This window comes from Thamnophis elegans, chromosome 13, assembly GCF_009769535.1.
Source record: "Thamnophis elegans isolate rThaEle1 chromosome 13, rThaEle1.pri, whole genome shotgun sequence".
Classification (NCBI taxonomy): Eukaryota; Metazoa; Chordata; class Lepidosauria; order Squamata; family Colubridae; genus Thamnophis; species Thamnophis elegans.
Genome location: NC_045553.1, coordinates 46,029,757 through 46,042,694, shown reverse-complemented (window position 1 = coordinate 46,042,694; position 12,938 = coordinate 46,029,757). Strand labels below are relative to the sequence as shown.

General features: G+C 40.3%; 1 protein-coding gene across 5 annotated transcripts in view; it reads left to right on the top strand.

Annotated features, from left to right (window-relative positions):
• The first annotated feature begins 2,171 nt into the window (after window positions 1–2,171).
• ARHGEF12 (Rho guanine nucleotide exchange factor 12) overlaps window positions 2,172–12,938 on the top strand; it is a 62,974-nt gene continuing 52,207 nt past the window's right edge. For 2 of the 5 annotated variants that reach the window (XM_032228861.1, XM_032228860.1), the window contains exon 1: window positions 2,172–3,705. In XM_032228861.1, coding sequence (XP_032084752.1) covers window positions 3,674–3,705 — 32 coding nt within the window. In that variant the 5' untranslated portion in view covers window positions 2,172–3,673. The remainder of the gene's footprint in view (window positions 3,706–12,938) is intronic. The other 3 variants (XM_032228862.1, XM_032228858.1, XM_032228859.1) reach the window with 2 other exon arrangements.

Sequence of the window (12,938 nt, the reverse complement as noted above, 5' to 3'; positions counted from 1 at the left end):
GTACATGATGTATATTTGTATTTAAAGAACCGGTTTTGTTAGAGCACAAGCTGGTAAGTATACACTCTGCTTAAAGCATTAAAGGCTGGGCCACATTTGGACTCTCTCTCCATTGGTCTTTTCTCACTCTCTGGAAGGAAATCCTTGTTCTTCTTCTTCTTTTTCTTCTTCTTCTTCTTCTCCTCCTCCTCCTTCTTCTTTTTCTTCTTCTTCCTCCTCCTCCTGTTCCTCCTTTTCCTCCCCCTCTCCCCTCCCCTATCCATCACTGGACATTGGCAATCCTATTTTTATCAACAGCCGCACGAAAAAGTGCTGTGGAATTTTGTCCAAAATGGTCCCTTAGGTTTTGAAGCTATGATGTTGTTCTTCTGCTTGGACCTCATTTGCCTTCAATCTTTCCCTGGAGGATTAAGTGAAGGATGCTGTATTGCGTCACTTGTCCAAAATATTCTAACTTTTGTTTTTTTTAATGGCTTTGATGATTTCCCTTGGCTTTCCCAGGCCACCTCCTCGTTTCTGATTTTGTCTGCCCATCGTATACGTAACAGCTCCCTGTAAATCCACCTTTCAAATGCTTCTAGTCTCTTGAAGTGGCTTTCTGTCAGAGACCGACTTCCTGCTCCGTAGAGCAGGATGGAGAAGATGTAATATCTGACAAGGAAGGCCACAGGAAGGGAAAATAACAAAATCACATCAACTCGGCTGTATGACCTCCTCAAAAGCAGTTAGCAACCAAAAATGACGTTTCACACAGTTGGAAGTGTCCCTTAGGGCCAAAACTCTCCCCCCCCAGGGGGGGGGTGTTCTTAGCTGCAGGAGATTCTGAGCAGTTATTGTCCATGTCTGTGTCCTAACTTTGAAATCTTTCTTTAAAAAAAAAGGAAGGAGATGAGCTCACTTGGTTAATTCACAGAAGTGGAAGCAACTTTGCAGCTCAGTCTCAACTTCACATTTTGTGGCTTTCCTCTTTCGCACACCATTCCAAAAACTACTTCGTTGCACTTTAAAAGTCTCCTCTTTTGGAAACATTTGCATCTCTGCAACGGGAACTAAGTTAATACAAGAAACGGAAGAATTTGGAAAGGTGGCAGAAGAAATAATCTTATTCAAAATTATTCAAAAAATTTTTCAAAAGAAATAAGATAAGACAAAGATAATCACTAAAGACCTTATCTACAGCCAGAAAGAGGAATTAAGAGTGGAAACTGGAAATAAAGGTAAAAATGTTCCCCTTGCTAGTCATTCCCGACTCTAGGGGATGGTGCTCATCTCCGTTTCAAAGCCCAAGAGCCAGCGTTGTCCGAAGACGTCTCCGTGGTCATGTGGCTGGCATGACTAAATGCCGAAGGGGCATGGAACGCTGTTCCCTTCCCACCAAAGGTGGTTCCTATTTTTTTACTTGCATTTCTTACGTGCTTTCGAACTGCTAGGTTGAAAGAAGCTGGGACAAGTCACGGGAGCTCACTCCGTTACGTGGCGCTAGGGATTCGAACCGACGAACTGCCGACCTTTCTGATCCACAAGCTCAGTGTCTTAGCCACTGAGCCACCGCATTCCCTTGCAGCTAGCTACTTGCAAATTATTGGCTTGGATATCAGCATTTTTTACCTTGCTGTAATTTATTCAATTTTTATACCGCAGGTAGTCCTTAATTTACGGTCACAATTGGGGACCGGACTTTCTATTGCTGAGCAGTTGGTTGTTAAGCGAGTCACGTGTGATTGTACCACCTTTTTCACCCTGAATCACTGCAGTCGCTAAGTGGGTCGCTTAAGTCGTTAAGAGAGTCCGCTGAACCATCACACCGCGTCTTTCCAAAAACTGGAAATACAGACAACTAAAAAAGTTTTTTTTTTTTAAAAAATGGAAACCTGCATCTCTCTCCCCCTCCCCCGAGCCCACTTTATCCTTAAACCACGTGGCTCCTGCCTCCTAGCCCCCCCCCTCCTTCAAGGGACTCCTTTTCCTCCCATCCCTTTCATTTATTTATTTTTGCCACCACGGCGGAGGGGACAAGCGTACGGGGGAGAGGAGAAAAAAAAAACACCACCACGTCAGGCGAAGTCCCGGCGGAGGGATCTCGCGAGGTCGGGTGGAGGGAAGGGGAAAAAAAAGCTGGAGCGCGGAGGGAGGGGGGAGGAGGGAAGAGCGGAGGGAGGGGGGAGGAGGAGGAGGGAGTCGGAGTCCAGCGTCGCAAAGGGAAGCGGGAGAGCCGAGGCGGAGGAAAAACGAGTCCCGGGAGTGCCGGAAAAGGCCGAAGGTTGCCGAGGGGGAGCCGAGGCCTGGCTGAGGGAAGCCGGCGGGGACCGTTGGCCTGAGGTAAAAAAAAAAAAAGATCTCCTCAGGAGCGGCGGCGGCGGGAGAAAAGGCGGACGACGGAGGCGGCGGAGGAAGCAAAGCAGCGGCTCGCCAGGCAGCGCAGAGCCGCTTCTCCCCTCACCGGCCGCGGCGGACGCTCGTCGTTCCCAAATCTCCTCAGGCGGGACGGGCCGAGCGGGCCGGAAAGGGCCGCCGGTGGAGCGTCCGGAGGGGGGGGGGGTGTCTCTCCCGCCTCAAGCCGCCCTGTCAGCAGCCCCCGAGGGCGGGATGAAGCCCGCCGAGGCCTAGGAAGCGGGCCGGGGGGCCAAGGTGGGCTCCTCCTCCGCCTCCGACCCGGCCCACAGGCGCGGGACTGTCGGGGGGGGGCCCTCTACAAGCCCCCTTCCCCCCTCGCCTATGTAGCCATTTGTATTTTATTTTAATTTTTATGTCTGTCTCAAGGTACGGTGTGAGCGTCTTCCCCCCCTTGGAAGGGGCAGCTCCACTTTTTTTGACACCCCCTTAAGGAAAAGGCCTGCCTGCCTTCTTTTCCCCCCTCCTTTGGGGTATTTTTGGGTGTTTGGGGGTGCTTCTTTCCCTGGAGGTTTGAAAAGCCGCCCCATAAAGACTTATTTTGGGGGGGGGGAGTTGCTTTCTCAGCACCCAGACCTTGCAGAGATCCTGGACGTAAATCTTTTTTTTTTGTTGAAAGGGTGGAAGGAAGGAAGAAGCTGGAAAAAAACCCCACTTTTCCTGCTCCCCTGCCTTGAAAATATATACAACAAATCCACCCCCCTCCTGCACCCCCCCACCTCTAGTTCCTTTCCTGTTGTTTTTCTTGGGGGTCTTTCTGAAAGGGGGGGGCAGCCCCAGCCTATGGAGGAGGAGGACTCCTCTCTCTTTGACCTACCTGGCTGGACTTGGATGCCGTAAAAGACTGGAGAAGATCCTGGGGTTGTAATGAGGGAACTAAGGGCCGGGAAGGAGGAATTGAACCAGAGGCACCTTCGTTGTCTTCTTCGTCTTCTTCTTCGGCCGGTCAAGTGTCCTTCGACTGAGATGGGTCTCCCTTTCGGACCGAGGCGACAGCTGGGTCTCCAGAGGGGCGCATCATGGCTGTGACGGCCTTCCTTTCTTCCTGCCAGAAGATCCCGGTGGCTTTTCCTCGAGTGTCCTGGGAGGTGGATCTCTTGGAAGACTGAAAAACAAACTAAATAACAAACAAACCCCCGTGTGTGGCTTTTAATTCTGCTCTCCTTTTGGAATACGGCTGGATTCTGAACTCGGGTCTGGAGTGTGGGAAAGTGACAGTCGCTGGAGAATCGCCCGTAAGATGCAGATTGGCTAAAAAATCGTCCTGTTGCCGGGGGCTCCAATGAGTGGCACACAGTCCGCAATCACGGACAGGTCAGTGGGACCGGCGGCTGCTGCTGCTGTTTGCTTGGGATTTGGGTAAAAAAGAAAAAAGTTCAGTCCGGAGGCTTAAGCACAAAGGTGGTCAGGAGTGAGGGCTGGGCTGCACTTCTGGAAACGGCTTTGGATTTGCTGACCGAACGATCTGGATTTGCCTTTCCGAAATGTGTTGGCCTGGTAGTTTTCTAGGCCACCAGACTGGCAATTTCTCACGAAAGGAATTCCAATTGAGAACTTGATATAAATGCAATGAAGGTTTGGGCTGTGCAGAAGGTCCTTGTGTCTTAGGTGATGCTGTACCACTAGCAGTAAAGGTCATTCAGGGTGATGTTAGGTTGCCTACCTATGTCCCAAATGGTTTAGTGGCACGAATAGAATAGAATAGAGCTGGAAGGGACCTTGGAGGTCTTCTAGTCCAGCCCCCTACTCAAGCAGGAGAACCTATACAAGCTCAGACAAGTGGCTGTCCAGTCTCTTCTTAAAAAGAAGTGATGGAGCACTTTTTAGTGGTTTGTTTATCTCTACCTTTGGAGTCATTTTAGTAGGTGGACTTATTTGGCTCTCCAGGACTAAATACTAAAACGTTTCTTCGTGTAATAGAAGAGACATGTTATGGTTGGCCTATGGCCATGTTGTTTCCCCTCCCTTACCAATTTATATTTCTACCCACCCCATTTCCTCTCAGCAGTTGGAGACTTGGGAGTGATGTAGTCTTGGAATCTATAAGATACTCTTCCCCTGTAGAAAAAGGAACCTGTAACAACTTTGGTCTGGACTGCATTTCTCATTTTACATTATTGATTAAGTTTATTGGAACTGATCTGATGGGAATTGAACTACAATTGGAGAATCAACTTCCATTCTGTGGTAATTAGGGATGGGCCCAGTTAGCTCTGTCTCCTAATATACTGGATTTTGATCAGGGTCATGTGATAATTTTAAAGCATGAAATTTTCAGCTAATATAAGTGCAAAATCTAGGGCTACCACAAGCCTGTATGATGATGAGGAGATTCAATATCATAAATAGGAATAGTGCACTAGTCACCACCACCCCCAAGCAGATAACCTATAACATTTTAGTTTGCCATTCAGTACTTAAATGTTACAAGAAATAAATGTTTGGTATGGGGATCACTGCAACAGTTCTGAAGAATACATATTATAAAAGAGTTATGGAATCAGTAGGAGCATAGATTATTTAAGATACATGGGATGATTTTATGGATTCCAAAGCTGACTACAAAATAATGTGAATATGGTACATTCTTACATTTCTAAAATGCTGAATCTGGGGGATGGGAAGTGTTGAAATGAGGATAGATATCTGGTTCCTTTTAATATGATTTCATTGTGAATATTAGGAATTCTGGATGTTTTTCCTAACTAGATTCATATTCTAAAATATAGTAGAGAACATTGCTGAAACATTGATTATTATTCTTCATAAAGACTTTTTGAAGGTTGTAATATAAACATGTTTACTTCTGTAGCTCAGCAGAAGATCTGCAAGACTATGTTATACTTTAATGCAATTAATAGTTAACATCAAAGTAGGTGGAAAGTATGTTGTAATAGTAGAATACATTTTTTTCCTGATTCGTTTTATAATATTTTTATTCTGTAAGTTCTAAAATATTGCTAGTGATGGTGGTAACAACAACTCAGATGCAATAGCAACAGTGAATGTATAGGAAGCTGATAACTTTCCTTGCTATTGTCCTTGACTATCCTAGTGGAGCTTCCTTTTCTAAGGTAAATATTTTGCTACTCTCTCCTTTGTAAGCCTTAATTGGAATATCAAGTTGTATATAATGGTCTCTGTAATGCAATGACAAGATTATCTGATTGCTACTTTTGGCAATTTGATATTTCTTCAGTCATGGATTGAGTCAATGTGCAATAGATAAAATTGTATCTGCCTAAACTACTTGCAGCTCTTCCAGATAACTTTGTAGTAGTGGCTTTGTGTTAAAATCATTAATTTCTCTGTGCCTTGAAGTCTTCCAGAAACTTGGTTTAGAAGTCAGATTGGTGGGATTGAATGAGAGTGCTTTTGCAGTTGCAGTACTTCCACTGAACTCTCCATCCCTTGACATCATGATCTGGGAAATATGTCCAGTTTGTTTCAGTAAAAATATATTCACTAAAGCAAATGTTGTTTACCAAACTGTGGATCAAAAGTGCACATTTTTATTCTATAATTTTAATGAGGCTGATTGGATTAATGATATTATATTTTGAGAATCTGCTTATAACGTTTCTCATTTTGTAGATTGCTGAAATTCTGTTTTAAGCAGTGTGTCTTGAGAGGAGTAAAAAAGGAAGTGTAGATGGAAAATTTCTTTCGCTGTACATTTTATATTTTAAGTATGGTTTAGGCATATGTAGATGAAGCTTGAACTGCTCAGAAATGGGTTGTGGCACATTTTTGCTGATAACTGGAATACCCTCACAAATGATCTTCATCCTTTTCCATCCAGTTCCTTCCATCCATTTCATCAAGTTTATTGGGATTTTTCAGTATGCCTGTAATTTTTATGTAGATGAAATCATATTATCCCTCTAATTTTATTGATCTTTTTAACAATAGGAAGGATGGCTCTCTTGGACATTACTTCTGTCATTAATATGAAGTGAGTTTAGTAGTCTTTATATGTTAAGGCAGGGTATTTGCTATTTCAGTGACATTAAAATATATAATATTATTGCTTCTTGAACTACACTTAATAAATTTCCTACTTGATATTTCTCAAGGATATGAAATTTGTCTTCCTCTATTAGCTTCAATCAATGTCTGTAGGATCTCATTCAACTCATTTAGAACACTTGAATTACTTCTTTTAAAATATTTTATTCTCAGATTAAATAATAATACGCAATAATACAAAAGACTCCTTTAAACATTTATCTGGTAATAAGGCCTACTGAAGTCAGTGTGGCTTATGCTTGAGTAGATGTGTAGAATTGAGTTGAAATTGAATTGTAACCAGATAAAAAGAATGTTTCTATTCCAGCCTGATTGCAGACAATCTTTGTACATTTTCTGTCTTGTGTCGTTTGTGATAGGGAATACATAGCTGAGGTGAGCTAGATGCAAGTTTTTATTCTTCATTACTGGGCAAGCTGGGGCTCGGATGGAATTTAGAAAAATCTTAAGATGTGAACTCTGGCATATTATGTTGCTGCAGCCTAGAAACATTGACTGCCTTTTTAAAATTTGCAACCTAGACATTCTTTTCATGCATTTTCCAAACTATGCTCTTTTAAAACTTTTTATAGACATGGCATGTTTTATGTTTTTTATTTTATAGAAATAAAGACTAATCCTGGGGCAAATTTATGGGTACTTTTTTTTTAAAAAATGATACCAATTCTCTTGGTTATTTTCTGTGAAATCTTCTTGAATGGAAAAGGATTTATATAATGACTTCCAGTGGATTTTTAATTGTTGCTTTCTCCCCCCTGCTTAGATGCTGAAATTGATTGAGGTTGTAGCTAGCCATCCTCATATTCTCAATGAGCCCCGCTGAGTTCTAGGGATTTTTTTCATAACAGACATGTATAGAATTATAGTGCAATTGTTATTAATTTACTTGATTAACTTATATTGTCTTCTGTCTGAGTGTATGTCCATACACTATATATCATTTCTGATACTCAGCTGCACAGTCAGGAATCACACTCAATTCCAGAAGTTCAGTTTGTTGTTTTTATACTTCCACAAAAGCTGGACCAGCTTACTTTTTTCATCTTGATCAACTGGAGTGTTCAGGCAAGTAAATTATTGTTGACTGCTCTTTATTAGAACAGCGGGATAAAAGTGTTTTTAACCCAGATTATTAATCACAGTCTCTTGACTCATCAGAGAAACCCATTGAAGACCAAAATATAAATCATATCATAAAGCAATTAATGCATTTTAGTTCCTTAAATTCAATTTTTCAGGTAAATACCTCAAAGTTCACATTAAAATATTAGTATAATCCATTTTTCTGAGCAGATAGTTCACAGTGTATATGTAGCTTCCTACCACACAATCTTGAGAGGAAGATGAAGCTATGAATGAGTGACCTGAAAAAAGACACATTTCTTAGACAAGGTCATTAAACAGCCCTGGGTTGGCTTCCAAGGGAGACAAAGTGTGTAATAATTTATGTTGCCTTAGAGCCACTTTTTAAAATTTAGGGAAGCATCAAGCTGGTTTGGAAACCAATTGGCAAGAAGAAATCTAAAGACTTCAATATAGTTTTTTCCACACAAAACTTTGGGTGAATATCTAGATAATTTGTTTTAATGGGGCATCAGATATTACAGAAAAGTTTGTTTTTATCTAATGAACAGTTCACTTTTCTTTAGCAAAGTTTGAGGAATGCCATATGTGATGTAGAATAAACATCAAAAATATGAGCATAACCTTGATCTTTGCCTAGTTCTTCCTTCTCCTTCTCCTTTGTCTCCCCTTCCTTTTCCTTCCCTTTCCCCTTCCCTCCTTTCCTTTCCTTTCCTTCTTATTAAATGTTTAAGTTTTCTGTTGGTTATAGCTGGATGGTTATGCTATGTCTAGGCTTCTGTCAGTAGCTGATGCTAGATCTTGCTTTTCTGGTTTTGAAGAAAGCTGAGATAATTGCTTAGGTGGAGACATGATACTTGCTGGCCCAATATATGTAATTGGTTGCATTGAACTTATGACATAAATTATTAATATCTACAGAGAACTAAAAGATTCAGAGAAATGATATACTGAGTTATTTTCATTGCATTCAGAACATCCTTTTTGGATATATCACCATATGAAGGAAACTTATTCAATCTTCATATTTTAGATTGGCTGCCGAATACCAGAGGGACAGATTTTTGTACCAAAACCTGTATGTGAGAGCTGCTTAGAGTTATAGGGTTGGAAGGGATCTTGGAGATCATCTAGCTCAACCCACTGCCCAGGAAAGGATCCCATCCCACTCAAATGACTGTCCAGTTGAAAAAGCACCTTTGGGTGTCCACTCTTAAATAACTTTATATAAATATGATAGCAAGGGAGTTCTATCTATAAAGAATTATAAGTAGTGATGTAGGGGTGATTCTTGTCAAAGGATTGCATAATGAAATTAAGGGCATTTTTCCCCACCCCCGTGACTCATTTTGTCCTTCTGTAATGCTCTGTTCCTGCAACTCAGAATTGCAAGATGATACTGCACATTTTAGCAAAATATCATTGAATTTCAGTGTGGAAATGAAAAGCCATGAAAAAAATGGCTTTTGGTGAAGATTAAGCAAGGTGAATTTCCTATTAATGTTAAAAATAATCCCAAGGACATACACTCTTTTCAAGTAAATGTGAACCAAAATTTTTGAACTAGTCCTTTCCAATCATGGCCTTTTTCTATTAATGTATTTGGATACAATCTTAGATTTGTACTGTTGCTCAAACGGAAACTTCCCTGATATGTTTTCCCCAACCCAGTTAGCTAAGAATTTCAGGACTTGCAATCACTACATATTTCTAGATACCACATTAAGTGAAACACTTAAGAGATAGTGATACTGAGGCTATTCTATAACATGTTATTGAATGCTGGGACTTTTACTGTTCATAACCTCAGGGTGTTAGTTTTAATTTTTTACACAACTTTACCACACTTTTATGAAATATAATTCTCCTGATGCTTGGCTGTTTGCTTAGTATGATTTGTTAATAATACTATAAAACAACTTTAAACACTATGAAGCAATCTATAATTGCTTTTTAGCTCCTCTTTCCTGATTGATGTTGGTTTTAATTTTGAAGTTAGCATTTGTTGAACGTATCTTGTGATATATGATGAACAATCTGTTTATGTTAATATGAAAATCAGTGTTAATAATAAAATACATAGCACACCCAGCCTACTTATTAACAGCTTCAGTATTGTTCAGATGAATTTAAAGGGGGGGAGGGGTGTGTTAATTTTTTTTCCTCCCTCTCACCCAACACTTTTCCCCCCATGAAATCGTTTGCAGAGGATGTTGCATAAATAAACAATACATATTTGTTTATGAGAAGCAGCCAGAGGTTAAATAAAAAGATAGGAAGTTGTACATTCACTGTTTAAAGAATAAAATACAATGTATGAAAATGTGCATGGATCTGATGGAGGATGGTTTTCAAGATTAGAAAAGGGTATGGAAAGGTTATAATTTAACCTCAGATTTAACAAGTCTTTTTAAAAAAAAAAAAAAAAAAACAACCTCATGCCTTTAATTTCTTTAGCTTATTATTTGTATTTACTTACCCTAAGGGGGTAGCCTAATTAGTATGTATATATGTACATTCATTACTTTTGTTTTGAAAGCACAATCTTTAATTAAAGTGGCAGAAGGAGGAGCAAATCCAGGGCAAATCAAGGAAAATACAAGTTTTATATGGGACAAATTTCAGGGGGGGGGGGGACACTGTTTAAAATTACTAAGGGAAAACAAGAGGGATTTTCATAATGTGTATTGTGAAGACAATTATAAAAAAAAAGAAAACAGGAAAAGGAAGTGGACTGTCTGATCTTAGGGGTGCTTTTTTGTTTGGATTTTTTTTTTTAAAATCCTTTGGAAATATTTTGCAAGAACTTGGCATCCGGTAAAGAAAAAAGCTTATAGGAGTATGTTCTTGCAGACTTTTTAAGTTCTTGGCCAAACTATTGATCTTTATATGGCATTAATAGCCTATAAAGCTCCCATGGATTTGTAATAAAAATAAAGAGTTTAGGTATCCTAATTCCTGACAACAACAAAAGTTCCATGTACTCATTTCCACCAGTGGTGCGTTCCTAACCGGTTTACTACCAGTTCGCTGAGTGCGCTCATGCACAATTGAACGAAAATTACTCAGAAAAAAAGGAAAGCAGCTGAGAAGCGGCGTTTCAATCTGCCGCCCCAGATCAGCTGGGCTTCGGAAGCTGGAATAAAGATAAGTATAACCCAGGGGTGGGCAGGCGGGCGCACTTTTAAAAAACCCAGAGAACCGGTTCACTCTCTTGTTTGAAAGCAGCACTACTGGTTCGGGAGAACCACTCTGAACCGGTAGGAATCCACCACTGATTTCCACTACAAGAATAAATATCCTCCATTTATAGGCAGATCATTTTATATTTCCCATTGTGTTGTTTGAATTGACCCCCTCACATGTGCTTCCCCTTCACATGTAAGTTTCTGTCCCAGTAGGTCAGAGGGACAGAAAACGAGTTGAGGACCACGTATAGCTTGTCAAACAATCTTTTTTTGTGACTCACAGGGCCCCTTAGGATATGCAGGGTTTTTTTCATCCCACATTTTGGGGGGTTTGGAAAGCAAAATATATAGATTATGATTTACAGTTGCATGTGGTATCCAGTTTAGCTCTTAAAACTCGATGACTCCCACTCCCTTGCAAAATGCCTATGGTCCTACTGACATTTGAAGTACAGGCAATCCTAGACCTATGACCACAGTTGCACCGAAATTTTCGGTTGTTAAGTGAAACAGTTATTAAGTGAATTTTGTTCCATTTTATGCACTTTCTTGGCACAGTTTTTAAGTGAATTACTGCAGCTGTTACATTAGTAGCATGATTGTTAAGTGAATCTGGCTTCCCCATTGACTCTGCTTGTCAGAAAATCGCAAAAGAGGATCACATGACCCCGGGACACTGCAACTGTCATAAATATGAACCAGTTGCCAAGCATCCAAATGTAAATCACGTGACCTGGGGAATGTTGCAGTGGTGATAAGTGTAAATAATGGTCATAAGTCACTTTTTTCAGCGGGCCTTATAACTTTGAATGGTCACTAAATGAACTGTTGTAAGTCAAGGACTACCTTTATAAAGTTTTTTATTTTTATCTTTATGTTTGCAACAGGATGTGCTGATTTTGGGATATTGCACTTTAAATCTCTGCTTGTTTAAACAACTCAGCAAAATTATGCTGTCTCTTTTATGATCTCATTGGGCGATGTGGCATGAAGCACAAGGTGTGAATTAACAATATGGGCCTCTCAGTGTGGATAAAGAAGCAAAGGGAAAACCACTTAGTTGTGTGCTTGTATCCACACGAATGAGGTGTGGCTTTTCAAGGGCAGTGTATTTGGAATAATTTAATTTGCTGCTTAGCCAAATGAAGACTACAAAGATGTGACTGACTTATTTGAGCAAATTCATTGTCATTCTGCACTGATTTGACCAAAAATTGAAGTTCTTTATCATGAAAAGAATATGCAACTCTCTCACCTAGTACGCTTCTACAATTTGATGAAAAAATGCAAAAAAAAAAAGTGGTTAGTTTTGTGCAAGACATTGTGGTTTCAGAAGCGGAAGTGATTATCTAGATCTGGGTTTTATAAAACCCAAGTTCACAAAGTCATTAGTCTACTCTTGTTTAAACTGTTTTGCTTACTCTTAACCTATGCTAGCATCCTAGAAAGCTGATTTTCCTTGGAGGAGGAATATACATCAAATACTTGTTGCCTTTCAGTTTATGAGGGAATTATTTGTAAATTTTCTATTTTTAGAATATAAATTGTTAAGCTTATTTGAAATGCTTTCATTTGTGAGAAGGGAAATAGCAAATGATAGCAGTGTTTCCAGCTATCACAACTTAGAGATCTCCCATGTAGTCTGAGAATTTTAGAGTTGTCTGAACTCTTTCTATTATTGTTCATTACTGGGGTTTTCCAATTGTTGTTGTCAGGCATTAAGTAAAAGGAGCAGCTGATAATCCTTTTAAATATTATTTTTATATATGTAGCTAATGTACTGTCTCAATCCAACTGGATCCAACACAGTTTACTGTACCTGTAATACATATTGCAATAATGTAACTGTATAACTATAGCTTGTACTTGTACTTGTACTTGACGCCTCTTCACCCATCGTGGGTATAGGCGACTTCCATGGAAATTTGACGCCACTGTTGGATACGGCGATCCATGGAAGCTGTTTCGGCTGGATATACCCAAGGGGACGCCAGTCCCAAGGGTCGACAGAGCCCGATTGGTGGGAACGGGGGGCACCATGTGAAGGCCGGGTTGTCGTTTGATAGTTGAGAGGCTTTGCAATAAGCGTTGCAATGTATATTTTGCGCATCAACTATCCTTGCCCGCCCTACTATCCTTGCCCGCCCCTATCCTTGCCCGCCCTATAACTATAGCAATATAGATCATAATAATAATGTCAATATAGGATAGAAAAGTATTGGTGCTTTTGAAATTCGGTGTTGGAGA